The sequence below is a fragment of the Solanum dulcamara genome, chromosome 8, assembly GCF_947179165.1.
Source record: "Solanum dulcamara chromosome 8, daSolDulc1.2, whole genome shotgun sequence".
Classification (NCBI taxonomy): domain Eukaryota; kingdom Viridiplantae; phylum Streptophyta; class Magnoliopsida; order Solanales; family Solanaceae; genus Solanum; species Solanum dulcamara.
Window position 1 is genome coordinate 14,698,802 of NC_077244.1, and position 23,017 is coordinate 14,721,818.

A 23,017-nucleotide genomic window follows, 5' to 3' on the forward strand; every position below is an offset into this window, starting at 1 on the left:
TATCATTCATTTCCCACAATCTCCTTGCAGAAAAAAAGGTAAAAACAATTCAAGCTGAAAATAACATCTTGCCAAATCAAATAGTTACACTCTAGAACACAGAACATGTCTCTGTTGTGAACTTGACCAAATAAGATAATATGAAGATGATTATATATGGATAACTCTTAGGTAAAACACAAGCAGCATGCACTGTCCTTCAAGCCACACTTTAATTGGTTTTGCCCAGAGAAGTAATCAGTGAAACAAATCCACAAACCAAAAACAGATAACACATTTTTCCAACCCCCGTCCCTCATTTTCCTGAGGCATTTCCTAGGATCCTTCTCAAAGACAGTGAAATCAGAGATGTGAATACTCGAGCATAATAACTACTTCAAAATTTACAGCTGTACTTACTACAATAGTAGTTCCATAGAAACCCTCCAGATTTCTTCTCCTGTATTACAATTACATAATAGACTACAAGTCCAGACAGTTACCTCATTAATTCAAACAAACATGTAGAATACATTTCTCATGGAAAAGAGAATGAAAGGACTAGACCTCAGGCACTGCATAAGCAGTAAGAAATATGATGACAAAGCAGGGGACGGGCCGGGGGGGGGGGGGGGGGGTATGTATGGTGCTTGTATCCCGTCAAAAGCATGAAAGTCATGCTCATTTCAGCTTAGCTTTCGAAGAACTTTTGAGAGGTTTTGCAACAGGTCTAGCTGGGGCACCTCTTGTCACCTTTTTCATATCATACTTGACAGACATGAAAGAACATACCAATGCTAGCAACATTGTCGGGTAGACATACACTGCCCTCTCAGGGTCCACTTTTGTGGGCTTGTTAAGTATCCCTTCCTTGATAAGGCCCCAAACAATAAGTAGCGTGCCAAACATGCTCATCCTTCCAGGTTTCAAAATGCCTATAAGAGCTCCAGCCACAGCAAAATAGCTTCCAGCAAGAACCTTCCAGAAAGTAATAAAATGAAGATAGCCACTTGATAAACCAAAGGAGGGAATAGGTGATGTATAATCAAACAAAAGATCATTGCAGATGTGAAGAGAATGTTCAAAACTCAGACAAGATCTCACTATTCTCCCAATGTTACATGGACAGTTCATTTTTATTTTTCTTTTGATGGGTATTCGCTATAAGATATATTCACCAAAAAGATTAGTTGAGAATGAAATCTTTTTAACAGCAAGGCCTTCCGGTCTCAGTGGCTAGGATTTTTCGTAAGCGGTGTCGACATTTAAATAAGTAACTAAATTATTAATTAATGAAAAAATTATTCAAATCATATATAATAATAAAGCACAACTCATGTAAATTACTGCAGCTTTCTAGAAATAGTAATTTTTTCTTTCAAGTTTTTGCTTGAACCTGCTCAATATGTCAAATATTATATTGTCCAAGTTTCATATGTAAATTGTATGTTTGGTTGGCTGGTAAAAATGTTCATTTTTAAGTAAGGAGTTGTTGGGATCGAGCCTAACTCAAAACCAGATTTTTACAAAATAAAAGTAAAGTCACTTTATTAGAAAATAAAAAAAAATATGAAAATCCATCGCTGCAGAGAGTCAAACTCATGATGCATTGCAAACTAGGAACGCACTTGGCCATCGATCTAGGAAGCCCAACCCATTAAGTAGAGTCATTTTTATTATTTGTATACCTATTCTGTTTATATCTATGTATTTCTGACCAAACAGTGTCAGAAGTCACTGCTTCCACAGAAATGTTGTAGTCAATATTCCAAAATGGAAATTAGCAGAGCTTGAGCTTGAGAATCGCATCTATTAGAACTTAAATACTACTAAAAGATCTGATTGTAGCCCTAATATTCACTATTCCCAAGACATACCACCAACACACTGATGATTATATTACCAAGCAGTAACAAGGATGACCAAACATTTCAAGAAATTACCATTAGCACAAGGATCATGCAACTTGTAACGCATCTCTTGAAATTCCTCCCTGTATCAACTTCCTACTACATAAAAGACTTCAAATATTTCCTCAAGTTTTCAAGATCTTATAAAAGTTTTGGAGAACACATAAGAAGAGAGATTTTGACGTATCTTTTCATTGGATAGCTGCTGTCTCAGGTTCTAGCGAGAATCATATCCTTTTCTGCTCTTGGACCCGTCTTAAAATAGTCTAAGGTTCTAGAGAGAATCACATCCTTTTCACTCTTCAACCCCTCTTAAAATACATATTCCCTACCCCAATTTAGGTAAGTCCAGGGCACTAGTGCCAAGTGGACATTAACTTAATTTTTTGAAAGTTCCAAACCTTTATTGATATAAAAATGGGTCCCCGTCACTTTTTGAGTAAGGTGATAGTATTCAATGAGTGTAAATGGACAAACTTCCTATATAATTCAAATATAAAACATATGATAACTAATTTGAAATAAAGGGAGTAAGCAAATAAAAGAAACACGGAGTATATATCAAAAAGTGTACGTTCAAAACAAATTAAGCACGGCGGACATGCCTTGCTGTACAGAATAAGGCAAACAGAAATCAAATGAACACTAAAGGCATCCACAAACAGTGACAAATTCATGAAATTAAGAATGACAAACAATATAAAGAAGTAACCTTTAACAACCAGCTTCAATAATTTTAATAAACTATATCATAACAAATATGGCCAGACTGCAATAGGGGGAGTAGAAGAGTTCTCTGGTAGGAGCTTCTTGAGATGAAGAATAATATTGATAGGCCATGGGTTGTTTGTGGTGACTTTAATGTCACAAGATTTCCAACAGAGAGGACAAACTGTCATAGGAAAGATGGTGCCATGATAGAGTTCTCATCTGGCATTGAAGACCTGGAGATGGTGGATCCTCCTTTATTTGGAAGATCTTTTACTTGGAGAAGAGGAGAGGATCATAATTGTGCATCCAGAATCGATAGATTTTTGCACTCTGTAGAATGGGGGAAAATTTCACTCAGATACATCAATGTTGTCCTTCCAAGATGGCGTCTGATCACAACCCCATCATGCTGTCTTGCGGTGATGAAGGGTGAAGGAAATCTTATTATAAATTTGAAATATGGTGGCTAGAAGTGGAGGGCTTCAAAGAAAAGATTAAAGAATGGTGGGAGTCTTTTCATGAGACTGGAAGACCAGGTTACATTCTAGCCGAAAAGCTATAACTATTGAAAGCAAAGCTTAAAGAGTGGAGTAAGAACAACAGGGGAAATTGGAAACAAAGGAAAGAAGATATCCTTAATCAAATATCTAGCTGGGAGACAATTCAATAGCAGAGGCCACTCACTGTTGATGAACTACTGCAAAAGACCAATTTGAGTATGGAATTTGAAGAAGTGGCGAAACGAGAGGAGATAGCCTGAAAGCAGAGATCTAGAATCCAATGGCTAAAGCACGGGGACAAAAATTCGAAATTTTTTCACAAAATTGCAACCTCCAATAAAAGGTTCAACTCAATGGAACAATTGGAGGTAGAGGGGGAAATCATAAGGGACCAAGTCAGGATTAAAGGGGCACTGCAAGATTTTTATAAATCTCTATACAAGGAGACTGAAAGATGGAGACCTGAACAAAGATTACTGTATGTTTCAAGGATCACTGAAGAGGAGCAGTTGTGGCTGCAGAAACCTTTCGAGGATGATGAAATTCTTGAAAGTTAAACTTCTGTGCAAAAGAGAAAGCACCTGGGCCGGATGGATTTCCAATGGTGTTTTTCCAGATATTTTGGTATTTAATGAAGGAAGATATTATCAAAACTTTTCAGTTTTTTCACTCCAACCAAGTCTTTGAAAAAAGCTTTAATGCAACTTTCATTGCATTAATTCCAAAGAAAGCTGGAGCCTCCAAACTTAAGGATTTTAGACCAATCAGCTTAGTAGGGGGTGTTTACAAACTCATTGCTAGGTGTTTGGCTGAAAGATTGAAAAAAGTGGTGGACAAACTGATCAACAAACATCAGATGGCTTTTGTGAAGGGGAGGAAAATCATGGATGCTGCACTCATAGTTAGTGAATATATTGAGTCGAGAATAAAGGAAGGAAACCCGGGCATATTGTGCAAGCTGGATATACAAAAAGCTTATAACCATGTAAATTGGTCATTTCTTTTAAATATTCTCAGCCAGATGGGATTTGGTGGTAGATGATTGAAATGGATTGAGACATGCATTAAAACTGTCAGGTTCTCTGTGCTTGTAAATGGAGAGCCTGTGGGTTTTTTTTGAATCAGAAAGGGGACTGAGACAGGGTGACCCTCTATCCCTTTCCTTTTCATTGTGGCAATGGAGGGTTTTGATTGTATGATGAGGATTGCAGCACAAAACACATGGATTAAGAGCTTCAAAGTGGGATGTAGAGGGAGGGGGGGGGGGGGAGGGCAAGTGAGAGAAATTAATCATATGCTTTATGCAAATGACACCATCATTTTTTGTGAACTTGTAGCAGAACAGATCAGATATATTAGAGTGATACTGGTACTATTTGAGGCAGTCTCTGGGTTGAAGGTGAATTGGGAAAAAGTAGCCTCTTGCCTGTGAATGAAGTCCTGCAGATTCAACCATTAGCAGGGATACTGGGATGTAGGGTGGAGAAACTGTCTACCACCTATATAGGCATGCCTTTGGGTAGTAGTCACAAAGCCTTAGAAATATGGGATGGCATCCTAGAGAAGACTGAAAGAAAGCTATCTAGATGGACGGCTCAATATCTTTCATTAGGAGGAAGATTGATTCTTATAAACTCTGTTCTCGACTCTATACCTACTTATGTGATGTCCTTATTTCCAATTCCAGCAAAAGTAGTGGAACAATTGGACAAGTTCAGGAGGAATTTTCTATGGCAAAGTAACAAGGAATGAAAAGGCTATAGTTTAGTTAATTGGAGGACTGCACTCCTTAGAAAAGACAGAAGGGGGCTGGGAATTAGAAATTTGAGATTGCAAAATGCAAGTCTGCTGAAAAAGTGGTTGTGTAGGTACACTTTGGAGGGAAATGCTCTCTGGAAAGAGGTGATTAAACCTAAGTATGGTGAGCTAAGCCCCTGGTGTTCAGAGAACACAATTGAACCTTAGGGTGTGGGAGTATGGAGAACAATCAGAAGCTTGTGGCCACAAATGGAAGCGGACCTATTTATCAAAGTGGGAAGTGGCAGTAAAACTAAATTTTGGAAGGATATCTGGATAGAACAATCCTCTCTTAGGGATGTCTTCCCAGATCTCTTTCAAATCTGTGAGAACCCTGATGCTAATGTAAGTGATTGTTGGACAGAACAGGGATGGGATTTAGTTTTCAGAAGATTTCTCAATGATTGGGAGGTGGAAAGGGTGCATTGCAGATTTACTAGGGAAGTTAGGTGGAATGAGTATAGACACAAATGCCAGAGACAGGATGCTATGGAAAGATAAAAAAAGATGGTCTTTACTCAGTTAGCGGTGCCTACAGAAGAGGTCTCCAACTGATGACTGGAGATCCAAAGCATCAATGGAACTATTTCTGGAAGGGGGACATTCCTACAAACGTGAAATGCTTCACTTGGCTAGTGATAAAGAGGGCTTGTTTAACACAGGAAGTACTACAGAAGAAGGGTAGACAACTGGTCCCCAAATGTTTTTTATGTAATTTGACAGGTGAGACAAACAACCACCTTTTCTTGCATTGTAATTTTACCAACCAAGTCTTGAATTTGTTCCTTAGCATTTCAAACCTGAATTGGACAATGCCAGAACATACATCAGAGCTGTTAAAGAGTTGGGTAAGAAGAGGAGGCGGCAAGAGTCAGAGGAGATGGTGGAGGTTAATGCCATCATGTATATGGTGGTAAGTTTGGATGGAAAGGAATGGCGGATGTTTTAAAGATAGATCCAATTCCATACACGAGGTCAAATGGAATTGTCTAATATCTTTAATTTTTTGGTGTAAACAGTTGTGTATAGTAGATATAGATCAGATAGTAGATTTGATAGGAAGCTTGTAATTGACACTTTTTGGTGGTGGCCAGCATGCCCTTAATGCTGAAGTTGCCATTTTCAAAAAAAAATAGAACAAATATGGCTAGAACCGTACTTGCCTCTCTCTCTCTCTCTCACTTTGTGTGTGAGAGAGAGAGAATGGAGACCACAACCTTAAAGTACTCATAAAATGAGAAATATAGATTTAAGGCCAAACCTCCAAGCGTTGTAGGTCAGTTACGGCTGACGCCTCCTTCACATTAGTCAGGTTGTAGATGTTTAGCAGATTATCCCAGCTTGGAACCGTCCTGCTTGTGATTAAGAAATTAGCAACTGCACCAGGATAGAGCATGGCCTTCACTAATGAAAGAGGAAAGATCTCACTGGAAATCAACTGGGAGGATGTGACTTGCATAGGCGTTGAGCACATACCAGATCTGCATGGCACCCTGAAGGAAGATATTCGGAGATGAAGGAGTAAGCAATAATGGATAATTCTTGTAAGAGATGTTCCTTTTCCAATTATAAAACATGGTGAATGCTACTAAACACTCTGATTAACTTTCACGAAAGAAAAGTGAGGAAACTTTGTCACCCTAATATAATTTATATGGTCAGAATATAAAACTAAAGAGGCAAACCAAGCTTCATAATTCTACCCATGACTGCTAAGTTTGACCTAGTGCTTTTAAGAAGGATGTCACTCCTCTAACCCCTTCAAAAAAAAACTACCTCCTAACTTTCCCAAGGTGGATTATCTGCAAGTTCATATAAAATTGCTTATCAATAACATCAACTTAAATATTGCATATTATTCACAGATACATGGAATATGATCATCATTCTGATAATTGGTGGACCCTAAATGAAACTTACTAACTCTAGCAGTACGATTATAATTTTAGCAACAAAACAACAAAATAACCAATATAATTCCACAAGCGGGGTGTGGAGAGGGTAGAGTATACACAGACCTTACCCCCAAGGTATAGAGATTGTGTCCGATAGGATAATGATTCTTAGCAATCAACATAAATTAATTTAGTACAGAAATTCATGATTCCAAACTTGAGAATAGCATCTCACGGTCCCCGTGATAAAAGACATCCATTTATTAGAGATCAACTACTTTGGTAAGAATGCCAACCAGCCGTAACACTGAGGTCAAGCATGCATGAGAAGTGTTGTCTGAAAGAAAAAGGAAAAAAGAGGAAACTTCTTACTGACATGGTTTATTAATAATGCACAAGAGGGATTTCTTATAGCATCTAAGGATGTGGCTAAATGGTCACTGAAGTGGGATGAGCACCATTGCTACCAGGGTCCCCGGGTACAAACAGAGGCAAAATATGTTAAGTGATTTCTTTTGATTGTCTAGATAGAGTTGGATGATACTGTATTGGTGGATGGTAGCAAATACTCGATTGAATAGTCAAGGTGTGTGCAAGCATGCCCGAACACTACCATTATCACAACAACAAAAAAATTGGGACTTCTTAAGTAGGAGATTTAAGCTATATACAATATGGTAAGTATTTTTTTCTGTATGCCTAACAAGGTAGTAATTATCTTAATATTAATTATAAGAATATTCTTTCATATCCAACACAAACTTCTGGAATATAAGAATATTCTTTCATATCCAACACAAACTTATGGAATATTCTCTAATATTCCTCAACTTAAGTTCAATTAATCTAAACATAATTTAATTGTCATCTATGAATGCATACATGTTACTCGCAAAACTATTGAAAAATAAATTACTACTGCCCTTTTCTCAATTTATGTGGCACACTTTCCTTTTTAGTCCGTCCCAAAAAGAATGACATATTTCGATAATTAGAAACAATTTAACTTTAAATTCCTCTTTTACCCTTAATGAAATAATTTATAGTCACACAAATATCTAAGGCTTGTTTTAGCGGAAAAGGGTCATCATGACCAGAAACATACCAATTTAATTCATCATCATGAGCAGAAACATAAGCTGCCCCTTAACATTTACTTCATCAAAAAAAATACATAAGCTGCTCCTTCAGCTAGCTCAATCGAGAATTCATTGGCAGTTAAGTATGATCAGAAACTCAACCCAATCACAACCTGTAGCATGTTGTTAGCAACATTAAGGATCCAAAAACCCAACAATGAAAACAGCAACGGCACGAGGCTTAGATCATTTTCCGAGGGGATCACCGAAGACATTCCAAGGTCAGCAGCAAATCCGATGAGGAAAATACCTATAGTGACAAGTGCAGCGCCGGCGGCAATGAACAGCCAGCGACGTCCAAAACGGGATGAGCTATTGCCACTGTAATAACCGACAACGGGCTAAAAAATCATACCAGAAATTGTTCCACATAGCCAAATTAAAGAGGCAAATTGATGTGGAATTCCAAGCAATTAAACAAAAGGTGTAAGCAAAGAGAGCTGAAGTGCCCAACCAACTTGAACACCAGCAGCTATGGAAGCCACCATTATAATTTTCCATAGCTTTGATGGTGGTAAAGGTTGTTAAACTTGTAGAGAAGAAGAAACACTAAGTTTGATTGGGTCAGGTGGTTAGATAGGTGAGTTTCTAAACAAATTGGGTATATAAAATTGGGGGTAGGCCATTTAATTTTAAGCTTGACAGGTGTTTTTCCGTTAAAATTGAGGGTATATTTATGCCAAAATATAATGAGAGGGTATATTTGAACCCAAAGTATAACAAGAGGGGTATATTTGGACCCAAAGTATAACGAGAGGTATATTTAAACTATTTATAATAGTAGAGGAGTATATTTGACGCTTTTCCGTTGTTTTAGACCATAAATTTTTTAAGTCTATTTTATTCCTTAAACTTTGTGTTAAAGCAAAGGGTGCCACATAAATTGAAACATATGGAGCATTTTCTTTTGTTATTGACAGAGTGGTATTATTTGTGCTTGTCAAACAAACTAGAGGGTGAGAACCAGAAGAGAGAAGGAAATGAGCCGAGGATCAACAGAAATAGACACATTTTATCATATAACCATATTAAATTATATTTTAAAATTAAACAACAATAACAACATACCCAGTGTAATCCCACAAGTGGGGTCTGGAGAGGGTGGCGTGTTGCAGACTTACCCCTACCTTATGAAGGTAGAGAGACTGTTTTCAATAGATCCTCGGCTCACGTAAAGCATATAAATACAAGTATGCAAAGCAAATATAGCAGCGAATAAGTCATGTTGCAAGCAATGAAAAAGAGAATAGTAGCAACGCCAAGAAAATAAGATAACTGAAGCAAATAAAACATTAGGTAATACTAAAATCAAAGAATAAGATAGTAAGAGACTAATAATAACAAGGGAAAAGGGTCAAAAACGCCTTTAAACTATTTGAAATGAACAAAAATGCCCTCTATTTATAGTTTGGTCCAAAAATGGCCTTACCGTCAATATTTTGATCCAGAAATGCCCCTATTGTTATTTAATGGGTCAAAAATGCCTCTGTTGTTACAAAATGGGTCAAAAATGCCCTTTTCCAAATAAATATTTTTTTTAAGAAAAAACAAATCTTGTTCCTTATAAAAATATTACTTTTTAAAAAACACTACTCTTGTTTTCTTTCTTTTTAAACCACTTAAAATGTAGGAAATTATTTTATTCTTCGTAATCTCATTTTATCAATTAAAAAAGAATAATTTCATGTATTTTATGTTTTAACGGATAATATATGTCATATATATGAGATCATAATAAATCCATTATTAATTTTTATTCAAATAACGATAAAAAATAATTATAATAAAATAAGAAATATTTTTAATTTTTTAATATTTTTTTAATTGAAATAGAATAAACATTTGCTAATAAAAGAAATATTATTAGAAAAAAATGTGTTCAAAATATATATATATATATATATTTATTTGAAAAAGGGTATTTTTGACCCATTAAACAACAATAGGGGTATTTCTGGACCAAAGTATTGACAGCAAGAGCATTTTTGGTCCAAAATATAAACGGATAGCATTTTTGTTCATTTCAAATAGTTTAAGGGCATTTTTGACCCTTTTCCCTAATAACAATACTAAAAATGGAACTAGACAACACTCAACCTACTAAACTTCGACCCTAATCCCAGACTCCATATTTTCATATCTAGGATCATTTCTTCGGTAAGTTGTAGGTGAGTCATATACTGTCTAATCACCTCTCTCCAAGGCTTCTTAGGTCTACCTCTACCTTCCTTACATCCACAATAGACAACCTCTTAATCCTCACTGAGGCGTGTGTGTCTTCTCTTCACATGTCTGAACCATCTCAGCCTTGCCTCTAGATCAACTTAGAGTTAACAAATTTTGACTAGGTAATCAAGTTGTGCCGGGCAACAAAAAAAGGTCACTATTTGATGGCATGGCACTGTGTGAATAAAATTGTGATGTATCACTGGACGACAACAAGGTGTTGACATGGTGCCATGTAAATATTGGCATGTCGTTGGATGGAAACAGATTGTAGATGTGGCACTGTCTAAACTCTAAAGTGATATGTCGAGGACGACATGGCTCTATTAAGGCACTAAATGAAAGATAACATGTTTAACAATGACGTAATGCAAACAGAGAAGTCACGTGCTGCTGGAAGACAACTAGAACATAACGAGTTTCTGGACAGTGATGTGGCATTAATGAGCCGTTACTAGAGCAGCGATGTGGCATTGGACAATGGCTTGGCTCAAGAAAGATGCTGACTGGAGAGATTTGTTGTTTGACCGCGACGTAGCGCTAACTGGAAATGGAAACATATGGCAGGACAGGCACGTGACGTTGACAGGAAACTATTGCTCTATACGTGGTACTTATTGGAGATGACATGCCACTTGACAATAATGATTACATGTCAATGAATGATGCCAACTGAATGATGGCATCTCAACTGACTCGTTCTAACTTACTGATAATGTGTCACCCGACAGGAGGATGATTTGTTAGCATACTGGAGAATAACGTGTCAGGTAACTGGATGGTGGCGTAAAATAGAGACCTAAAGAAGAGCCAAATGGCCGGAATAGGCCCAAAAATAGTCAAAAGAGATGAGAAAGAGAAGTGTTATCGAACAATCACCAGAAAAGACAAACATTCACTGGAAAGGAGACATAGTGCTCTCGAAGCAGTCACCGAAAATAGATCATACTAGTAAAATTTATGACAAGAAGACTTTTCACCGGATAGACAACGTAAGTCCTGTCACCATTGGCAGAAGCTACTTAAGCAGTCAAAATCACGACTAGACTCTGCCCAAATAAAATAATGAATCCAATCCGCAACTAGTCTTAGGATCAAAGCTTCTTTCCTTTTGACTATTCTTTTACATTAAGTTACTCAGCGAGCTAGTAAAAGTATGTCGTATTTTTGAAACTTACATGAGGTGGCTTCAATTTTGTCCAAGACCTATTACTGAAGCCACCCGCTATCCTTGTAAAAATAATGCCTAGCTGAGCATCACCACTCTTTATGGTCCAAACAAACCTCCATTCAAGAACAAGAATGAGTTTAAACCTTACTTAAGTTACCAATTCATATCATAACTTCAATATCTCAGGTATAAGAAAAGCTTTGTTCAGTCACAACACTCACTCACACGATGAAATTCAGATGATCAAATTAATCACTTAATTAAGAATATCAAAACTTGTCCTTAATATTTTTATCCCAAATGACTCAAATACACGACATCACCTTGAGAGCTTAGTTAGTTCATGCAGATTTTAAGCCCTATGCTTCAGACCGCGGTGTTACGAAATCACTCTCTGCTTTATCAAAAAAGAAAAAGAAGAAAAGGTTTCAAACTATGCATTACATGAGGCAAGTGATGCTCTTTCATATTTTAAGCATTTCAGTCTATCCAAATCTCCTACAATTCAAGATTGTTTTCCCTGAGGGAATAATGTAAGAAAACCCATCCATATCTGAGAAACAAATCGCTTAGCTAAGTGGAGGAAACATATTTTGTGTTATTCTAGCAAGAGGAACTACAGCAACAAATCAAGCAAGTTCTCACAATGAATATGACATACAGTGAACTGATCAAGAAAGCACTATCTGGTCAAGAAACATATTTTGTGTTATTCTACAAAAGAGGAACTACAGCAACAAATCAAGCAAGTTCTCACAATGAGTATGACATACAGTGAACTGATCAAGAAACCACTATTTGGTCTGGTAGAGGTCATAATAGTGATACAAGAATAGTACCACCCTAACCTGAAAACCATGTAAGCTCTTCCAGCTAACTATAGCTTTCCTACGAAAGACAAGAAAAGTAAGACTCTAAGGTTGTGTTTGGTATGAAGGATTTTCCTATTATCTCTTGTTCAGTTGGTCAAAAAATTTGGAAAATATTTTCTTTAGGAAAGCAAGCTCCTTAAAAATAAAGCAAATGACTTCCCCAATGAAAATAGAGAAAACAAGTCGCGTTGTCTCCTCCCCACCCTTACAACCACCCACCCCACCCCCCCACCATCCTCATAGTTTTGTCTTAGATATATACAAATGTTTTTAGGACAAATTTTTTACTTGCATACCGAACACTAGACAATAAGTAAGAAACCACTTGTTTTCCTAGAAAATGTTTTCTTGGAAAATTCTTCTCTTTTTTTTTCCTTTTTATCTTTTTGGGGCAGTGAGGATGGGCAAGAGGCAGGTTAGATAAGAGGCAAAGATTCGAGTGAACAAGCCCACGAATTGTAGAACTACAAAATCTTCAAGCTCTATCCTTCAACTCAAGCAAAAATTAGAAGTTCAAGGCACAAAAATCTCTCCTAATGAATAAGTGCAAAATCACTGTGAACGAGAAGTACAATAAAAACATGAAAAAGGCCATAAGGAAGAAACCAGACCCCCTTTCATAAATAAGGTAAAAAAAATGTCTTTCCAGGAAAGCACAAGGTTTTCATTGTCAATACTATGAGCAATAATGAGAAAACAGGGGAAATGTTTGCAGATAGATACCTTCAATCATATTTGTTGAAGGCCAAACTTGTTATCAATCATTTTAAGAAAAATAGAGTTTCCAATGGGGAGCCCCAAAACCATTTTCCAACAAGAAAATTCCTCAGACAGCAACCTTCCTGGACCTTACCCTCCTTTCTCTTAAGGACAACCCACCCAGCTAATTTTCTATAAGGTACTCACCTGCCACCCCAATTCATAATCCATCCATTTCCCTAATAAAACTCACATCAGGTGCTCAATCATATCCACACCCAAAAAGAGTAGCAGTGATGATATCAGTTTGCTTGAATGAGACGAAATACTGTCACCATGTTCAAAGAATAACTGATGAAATCGAATTTCACGCCTTTTTCATTTTCTGACAGACCAATCATTCCCTAAAAAAATCCTACTCTTCCTTAGTATTTCTATTTTTTATATTTATTACTGTTTTTTCTTTTTTATTTAGAAATTTCTAAATAAAATTCAAAATAAAAAATAATCTAAACTAAAATAATCGAAATAAATTCAATTGAAATAATTCAAAAAGTACTCCTTCACCATGTTCAAGATAACTGACCGTTCACTGCCTCTGAGACAAGTTAACGGACACAAAAAACATGAATAATGTGATTACAAACGTCAACTCTACCCGAATTGCTATTCCGAATGATAATCAATCTAAGTTCAAAATTAATAATCAAAATTCACACCATCAACAAGCATACAATTGAATCATAACACTTGGTCTAAGAGGGAAATGTAGTATTATCTGAAAAGTGAAAACTAGAGATCAGAGATATTTTACCCAAACCAAAGTTGCAAAAGTTCAAGTGTATTAACTTCTTAAGCAACAGTTGAGATGAAAACAAAGGCGTTTCATCTGCTTGTTACCCCACTCACTCACCCACCCACCACTCACCCATATTGAGATATTAGGTCTTAGGAGGACATTAAGAAAACAAATAAAATGCATTGGGACTAGAAATATAGATGTACTAGAAAGTGAATAAGATGACAGGCACGACCATCCAAAGTGTGCACGACTTGGAAATTTTGGGATGGGAGATACAAACGCAGTCGGTTTTAAACAAGTAGCTACGATCTAACATCAAACTGCAAAAGATTTCCTCAACATTCAACTTACTACGGCACTACCATCTGAAGACCACATCTGGAGTATCTAGGACATTCCATTTCATTGCTTTCTTTTGCCCCTCAACTAATTAACTTCATAGTCACTTGCCAAGTAAGATAGTCTACTAAAGTTATGGATTACATTCAAAAGAATCTATGCACTGAATTCTACCAAGGTAGTTGAAGGAAATGATAAACAAATGCATAGAACACTTAAAATCCAGATGATTAAAAGATCTTAAACTTTGTTACAAATATTCGTTATGCATATTAGGAATCCCTTGAAGGGGAGCCTTGAAGTAACTGGTAAAGTTGCTGCCATGTGACTAGGAGGTCACAGGTTCAAACCTGGAAACAGCCTCTGGCAGAAATGCAAGGTAAGGCTGCGTACAATAGACCCTTGTGGTCGGGCCCTTCCCCGGACCCTGCGCATAGCGGGAGCTTTAGTGCACCGAGCTGCCCTTTATATTAGGAATCCCTTAAAATTTTGGAGATATAAACCACAACTAACTTAGATCAAAATAATGCCTCTGAAGCTCCGTTTATTTCCCAAATGAAAGTAAACAAATATGTAATCAGGATCTAGGCGACATTGATGCAAGATCGTTGGGAATTGGGAAACATTATTGTTATTGTAAATACTCACAAGTCAACCTTATAAAATTGGCATCAATTATAAATTCTACTATCAACCATAACTAAGATAAAGCTTCATTTAATTCAATGAACCCAGATCTGACGCAAAATAAACACGAACGTTAGTGGGTACTCCTCAGTACATAAATAGGTACAAAATCGAACTTATATTATCTTAGTAGAATCACAATAAAATAAAATTCATATGAAAGAAATCGATCCCTGATGTAAAATTCAGAATCAAGATTATGGAAATGAATTTTAAAGATATTTCAAGTTTGCAGTTATACCTAAACAAAGGGACCTGAAGGAAGATGATGACAAAGAAAATAGTAGCAGCATATTTGGAGACGTTGCTCCATCTTCCCTTTGATGTTGAAACTGGTGCCCCATTCGCCATTCTTAATTTGCTGAAGAAGTGAGACAAGAAGAGTGGAGAGGGCTTTTTGGAAATTTATAACTTAAATTGAACCCGGATTCCAGTTAGCATTGTACAACAAATATTGTCGTATTTGCCGGTCGCTTAATCATTTGGAAGATAAGTATTGAATAATCATACTTTTTTTTTAGAAAAAGAAAAAAGAAAAACTGCCTGTTTGATTATGGAAGAAGAATTTATTTGGGAAAAACGTAAAATCACATTCAGGCAATAGCTTTTGGAAAAAAAAAAGGATTGTGCAAAAACTTCTTGATAAATATTATAGACAATAAAATTCACATGGAGAAAATAATAATTAATATTAAAAATATCGTAACAATTATAGTATTTTATTTCAAATATATAAGCATTATAATCTCTATGAATCCTCTAATTCGTCTTTTCAAATATAAATTTAAGAGTTTTTAACCTTGATCTTGAATTTGGTGAACTTGTTCTTAACTTATACTTTGGATCCAACGGTCTTTGAGCTTGTTCTTTAAACATCTTGAGTTGTTTCTTGAACTTGACTTGTTAGAATTATGGTGGATTTTTCAAATTATGATGTCCCTTATTATAGTTGTGGAATGGAGGAGTTGTAATGAGGATAGGCTTTCTCTGGCCAATCAAATTTAAGTGACATGGCAGAGGAGTAGTGATGAAGACAGGTTTTTTTGGGGCCAACAGATTCAAATGACATGACGATATTTGATTAGTCAGAACATGTCATTTATACACATATGTCACATTTTTTATTGGTATTTGATTTTGGTGAAAAATATATATTAAGGACACAAATTTATATGAAGAAGAACACTAATATGAATGTTTGATAATATGAACAAAGAACACAAACTTGTAGCCTTGAAACACGTGCAAAACGCTTTTCTAAAAATGATATTTGCTCCCTCTCCTCCATGAGATTGCTATGAGATTGTATGCAAATAGTTTTAGTGGATATGACAAGCGTATGAATTTCTACACTAAGAAAATAGTGAAGAAATCCTATTGAAAGCAAGAACTTGAAGACTTGATATTTTGAAGAAGAAAATATTTCTTTGAAGAATGTTATAAAGAAAATATTTTCTGTAAAAAGTTTTTTTGTAAATCTGTAGTAGTTGAATTTAAATAGAATTGATGGTAACCAAAGAATGAAAAAGAAACAACCTTTCATTATAAAACACCAACTAAAGAATGAAAAGACATACTATTTTATTTAAACGACACCAACTAAAGAATGAAAAGATACATTCTTTCATTTAAGAAAACTTATATTAATAATTTAATTTAAATAAAATCCAACAATCCCTCATTTGTTTAAATATAAATTAGGACACAAAGATCAAGTTATATTCATGCATAAAGTAATGTATCTTTCGATTTGAACATTACCTTAGTATAATGTCACAAGACGGAATCGAAATTCCATGTAGCATAATAGCTTTGAACATGTTATTCCTTGTGATAACATCGATGACATTACACACATAAACATCGTATTCCTGCTTTCCACTCAAATATGCTTAGCACTTTAATGTCCATGTGCTATCCAAATTCATGAACATTTATGAAAGTAACTCCAACTCTCAATCGAAGCGGCATCACTTCTATGTTCATATAGGTAAAGTTCTTTCAGTGTCTTTGTCATATTTGAGACACTTATTCATAGAACTGAACCTCATTAAGAGTATTAGAACTCAAACCTCTAATCTATGACAACCAGTACTAGTATATCTCTTAATTTAGTATCGAAACATCCACGTATCAATAACTTGGTGTTACCCTTTGAACCCATAACTATTCATTTCATAGTGTCGGGTAGGGTTGCCATTATTGGTGGACCTAAATAAGGAGTTTTAATATATTCAAACTTGAAGTTGTATTCGATAACTTTCTTCTAATAAATTTCGTAATTAAATAGATTAGTCAAATTCTTTGACTACACCAATGTGATAGAAGTCATTCCATCTTGAATTAACTTTCTCACATAATAATGTCAATGACTTATGCATTTTGACTTTTCAATAGATAATATTTACATGCTCGAGTTAGAGAGGCTTGACTATCACAAAATTGAGCTCATATTTTGCAAAGTTCATGAATTTTCTAAAATAATAGAAATCTCTCAACCACTCGACTCCTTTCCGTGCTTCTACTAATGCAAGTGTTTTTCTTTATTTCAAGAAATTGTACCTCCTCTCAAGGTAAAGATCCATCATATGAAAAAGTTATTTTTCTGACATATTCGATCTCTGATTGTCACTAAATGTAACCTTATAAAATAGTATAAAATATAAGTTTCTCAAATCTTTAGTTTTCTAAAGAAAATCAAGAACTCAAATATTGGCTCTTCCAATAGCACTTGCTTAACAATTTAAGTCATAATTCTTTGATCATCATTAGTTAACTTGATCAAGGATCAAATAGGGTATTGACCTCTTTAATATTTAAGTGACGAAATTTTTTTAGCACTTTTCCAACATAATGAGATTAACTCAATACAGTACCCCCACTATTTTATTTAATCTTGATACCCAGCATAGTACCAATTTCTCCATGATCCTTCATTATAAATGTGAAAATGAAAATCTTCTCGTTTCTATTATGATTTTGAATTATTTTCTTATGATCAACATATCGTTAAACTATCACACAGTATCACAATATTCATTAAAATCGTAAAGTTAAGGTATACTAACTATCATAAATAATTGTGTTCTTCAAATATATATCAGATATTGCTAAGTCTAATATTAACTTCTAACCATAATCAATAAGCCTCCACAATTTGAATATTTCAAAGAATTTTTCATCACATATGAAAATTCAAACCACAATTAGATAAAGTACACACAATTACTAGGCTTCTTTCAAATCATCAAAGTCAAAAAATGTCTTTAACCTTTAAATAGTATCAAATAATACATGTCATTCATTCTCACAATCTTAAAATAATAAAAATAATTTTCAAGTATTGATATGATTCTTATAAATGAAATACTTCATATCAGCTCACAACTTGAAAATAAACGTCACATATGATCTTTATGAAAAAACGACGACTCATAATGATTACATAAGAAAATATTAGTTCTAAAATTATCAAGCATTTGAAGATCATCACCACTATATCATCTAGTCATCTACCCTAACAATATTTATGAAAATAAATTCACAAAATCAGAAAGGGAAGAAAACTCATACATAAGGTTAAGAAAATAAAACTTGATTTTGTCATACTCCATTCTTTGATATGATCACTTTTACCATATTTAGATTCGAAGTCACCGTTTATGTAATAAACCATGAGAATTTGGTATAACCCAAACAACTTTTAGTATCTCCGGTTAATTTTCTGCTAAATCAGATACTTCAGCAACTTAGTAGGATTAATTTTCAAATTTCACTTCTTTAACAATGTTTTTTGATTTAAACTAGTGCCCCCTTGACAATCGACACTTATCCCGTTCCTTCAAATTCATCGTCCATCTTTCAGGATCAGAGTGTCTTCTTGGTTATTCCATACAAAGAAAAATATACTCTGTCAAAGAAGATATCCACACTAACAGTGTTATCCACTTTAAATGATTTTATCACAAAAATAAACTTTAATCTTGCTTGCCAACAACCTATCTCCACATGTTCAAAGGATGACATATTAATTTAAACACATCACCCCCATTGAAAGTAGAGCCAAAATCTCTTCCCCAACACAACTTCAGTTATAGAATGTAGGATTAGGAACCATCCGATATAGAGGTCCAACTTTGATAACTGCAACCACAATTTCTCTTCCTTTTTTTTTTGTTGAATTCACTTTTGATTTCTGGATCTTTCTAAATCTGGATTCTCTAGCATAATGGCCAAGTTTTTCACACACAAAACAACCATCTTGCTTGGACTTCTTGAATTTCTTTTGATCCTTTTTAGGACCAAGAGAATTTTCTTTCTTTGATTTTTCTTTGTCAGATTTGTTTGAGGGTTTATTCAAAGCATTGGCCTTATTATTGTCATTATAAGAATTTTCATTCTTATCTCTCTCCCTTGATTCCTCTTCGATTCGAAGGTGCTTTTGAATTTCTTCCAAAGAAAATTCTTTAGAATCATGGAGATTTTTCTTCCTATATCTTTTTCAAGATGTTAGCAATTTTGTTATAATTGCTCCAACTTGAAAAGGCACAAAAAATTCAATTCCCGCAACCCTCAACTGATTTACTATAACCTGTATTTCATGCACTTGTGCCAAAATAGGCTTATCATCATTAAACTTAAACTCAAAATACTTAGAAACAAGAAACTTTTTGGTACCTTTCTCTTCGGCTTTGTATCTGAATTTCAAAGCATTCCAAATTTTCTTTGCCGAAGGTTCAACAGTATAGAGATCATAAAGACGATTTGAAAATGTGTTGAGAATGTGACCTCTACACATGATTTCATCTTCCTCCCCTTTTTTCTTTGTGCCTTAAGTTCTTCAGAATCATCATCCTTTGGTGAAGGAATCGGAGTAAGGCTTGAATCAAGCACATAAAATATCTCCAAAGCAGTCAACATAAACTTGAATTTATCCCTCCATCTTGTGAAATTTGCATCTTCAAAACGATCAAGACGGATAAAATCTTGATTCATGATTTTGATAGTGTCAAAATTCATGATAAAAAAAATATACTATCAAACCAAATAAAATAATTCTTCAACTTCAAAAAGGTGTTGAATGCCCTTAAACCAAAAGGCAAAAATCATTTTTAGATTGTTGGAAAATATATATCAAGGACACAAATTTATATGAGGAAGAACACTACGATGAATGTTTGATAATAAGAACAAAGAACACAAAATTGTAGCCTTGAAACACGTGTAAAACGCTTTTTTAAAAATGATATTTGCTCCCTCTCCTCCACGAGATTACTATAAAATTGTATGCAAATAGTTTTAGTGGATATGATAAGCCTATGAATTTCTGCACTAAGCAAATAGTGAAGAAATCTTATTGAAAAGTAAGAACTTGAAGACTTTATCTTTTGAAGAAGAAAATATTTCTTTGAAGAATGTTGTAAAGAAAATATTTTCTGCAAAATTTTTTTTTTGTAAATCTGTAGTAGTTAGATTTAAATAGAATTGGTGGTAACCAAAAAGACACAACCTTTCATTATAAAATACCAACTAAATAATGAAAAGACATACTCTTTCATTATAAAACACCAACTAAAGAATGAAAAGATACACTCTTTCATTTAAGAAAACTTATATTAATAATTTAATTTAAATAAAATCCAACAGATTTAGCTAGACATGTAAGGTCACTTTGACATGTGTCATGATCCTATTGGTTTATTCATTTGATTTGGTATGCCACGGCATTTGACACATCACACCAAACTGGACCTCTAGGATAGAATGACATCTTGGGCATAGCAAAGTTGGCTCATCATTTGTGGCCCAGTTTGGGGTTAAGTTCGCAAATGGTCTTCTTAAGGCTAATCATGATATTTTGTTCCCCATAAGAAAAGTCTTGAAAAAATAGCATCAATTTATTTAATGAAAATTTCTTGGACAAAATTGTCCTCCAAACCTAACAAAATAAAAGAAGCTTGTATTTTGATAACTAAATAAAACTAAAAAAGTTATATTTTTATTTCTTTTTTTTTCCTTTTTCTCTTTTTTTTTCTCATTTCTAACTTTTTTTCTTCCCTTTTTTTCCTTTTCCTTCCTTTTTTTTCTTACGTATTTTGTTTCTTTTCATTCTTTCTTTCTTTTTTTCTTATGTTTTTTTTCTTTTACTTCTTTTTTTTCTTTTTTTATGCTTATCTTTATTTTTCTCTCTTTTCATTTTTTTTAATTATGGAACTAAAAAAGCTATTTGTTTTATACATTTTGTATTTTTTTTAAATAAAATAATTCCTAAATTCAAGTGTCAAGGTTCAAGACAACTTTTTTCATATTTACTATTTAAATTTTGATATATATATTAGAAATTTCATGAGATATTCTATTACTTTTGCTCTAGAGGCAATCTTAGCCCAAAAACTTTCAAAGAAGAAGTTACGATCTAGGGACAAGAGTTGCACTGTCTTTTTGTGTCCTGATTTATGAGATATTCTATAACTCTTGGTGTAGAGGCAAGACTTAAACTAAGAACTTCATAAGTTATGTCCTATGGGCAGGACTTGACACTACGACATTTTTTCTTGATTTATCATATGCTTTATAACTTTTGCCTCTTAGCCCAAGGATTTTCAAACAAGTTGAGCCCCATGGGTAAGACTTGACAATATCACATTGTGTTTTGATTTATGAGGTACTCTAACTATTTCCCTAGAGGTAAGGACTTCCAAACAACAAGTTAAGCCTCATGGGCAAGACTTAGCATTACCATATTATGTGTTGATTTTATTAGATGTTCTATAACTCTTGCCTTAGAGGTAAGACTTACCCCAAGGACTTCAAAGAACAAGTTGCGCCTCATGGAAAATATTTTACACCATTTTTACGAAGTCTAATTTATAGGAAACGTAATAACTTTTACCTGAGAAGCAGAACATAGCTTAGGGGTTAAAAAAATAACATATGAAAGTTCAGAGGGAGGGGGGTGAATTAAAATTTTCTTCTGAATCGACTGCTCGAAAATGAGAGTTTACTAACCTACAAGTTAGTATCTCAGGTAATATAAAATATGCAAAACTAAAAATAAAAGAGATAGAGATTTTATCCTAGTTCGGATCACCAATGTGGTGCTTAGTCCAGTCCCATTGGGTTACAATGGTTTTCTTCAGAGCTTTTTGAGATTTTTGGTGAAACATTGATGAGACTTTAGGATCTATCTGATATGCAAATCAGACTTCTTGACACAATGCAACCTCAACTCGTATAACCTATGCTAGAGATAGTTCTTTCTCTTTACTGTTATAATTATAGACGTAGATGATTGCAAAGCTTTTGAAAGATGAAAGAAAACAATTGTACAATTTCAAATGAAGTGTGTTACTATCTAGCTAGACGAGGAGGACTATATATATGGGTTTTGTGAGGTAGCCATTTTAGCTCTATAAAGTAAAACCCAAGGGATTTCATTCAATCAATGATTTTTAATTTTTCCTTGATTGAGTATGCACGTTCATATCAAATATGTTCATCTAAAATCTTCCTTTGTGAGATCTTCCATCTTCCTTGGATAGATCTCTGTCTCGCACAGAGTATTCTGGGGATTAAGAGAATCTTTGCCGTCTTCCATATGTGTATATGTAGTTCCCTAATTTAGTGGTCCCTTTCTTTCATGGTCTTGATTGAGGATTGCTTGGTATTAATCAAACTTTTTGTTGTTGCTTGATTTCTTCCCGATTGTAGCTCACTTTATTTCCTTGAGATTGACCTTCCTTACTTGATTTCCTCCAAATTGATTTACTTTCTACTTTCACATTCCTTTGCCTTTTGATTATAATGAGTCAACATTCCTTGTATGATTAATTGCTTGTAGGTTGTGTTCCTACAACAAAGAAAGATCATTATCAAAATATCTCAATTACTAACAATCTCCCTCTTTTTGATAATGACATTTAACTATGCAATACTGTTTTTAACTTGTCGTAATGCTGCTCCCCCTGCCTTTAGCAGCTCCCCATGTCTTTATGTTGTTGTCTTCCTTGTATAGTTATCTAGTTTCTCCGCCTTGGCATAATCAAAAAGGAAAACAAAATAAAGAAACACAGGAGTATACAGGCAAATATGCAGATATAATTAACATAGCTTGACAAAAACTTCAATAGTTAGAGTGAGGGGGGGGGGGGATTCCCAATTTTACAGTCCAAAAGTGGAAAGGGACATATCGCTTGAAATAGTGTCTAAGCATAAGAAACATAACTACCAGAGTCAACGATCACCAAGAAAATATTTAAGAGTGTTGAAAATGTTCCTTCATAAAGAGTTG

The 23,017-nt window shown here is 34.6% G+C and overlaps 1 protein-coding gene across 1 annotated transcript; it reads right to left on the bottom strand.

The window, feature by feature from the left end:
- Nucleotides 1-351: 351 nt before the first annotated feature.
- LOC129898798 (uncharacterized) lies at nucleotides 352-15,219 on the bottom strand. The gene is made up of 3 exons (XM_055973483.1): nucleotides 14,969-15,219; nucleotides 6,159-6,390; nucleotides 352-957 (listed from the first exon to the last, which is right to left on the bottom strand). The coding sequence occupies exons 1-3, from the start codon at nucleotides 15,076-15,078 to the stop codon at nucleotides 661-663; spliced, it is 639 nt and encodes a 212-aa protein (XP_055829458.1). The 5' UTR covers nucleotides 15,079-15,219; the 3' UTR covers nucleotides 352-660.
- Nucleotides 15,220-23,017: the final 7,798 nt, after the last annotated feature.

Excerpts from the sequence above, each read along its gene's own strand:
- LOC129898798 (XM_055973483.1), bottom strand. The coding sequence starts at position 15,078 with ATGGCGAATGGGGCACCAGTTTCAACATCAAAGGGAAGATGGAGCAAC. Across the intron at positions 6,391-14,968 it reads CTTCAGGTCCCTTTGTTTAG|GGTGCCATGCAGATCTGGTA; the intron begins GTATAACTGCAA and ends ATCTTCCTTCAG. Across the intron at positions 958-6,158 it reads CTGACCTACAACGCTTGGAG|GTTCTTGCTGGAAGCTATTT; the intron begins GTTTGGCCTTAA and ends ACTTTCTGGAAG.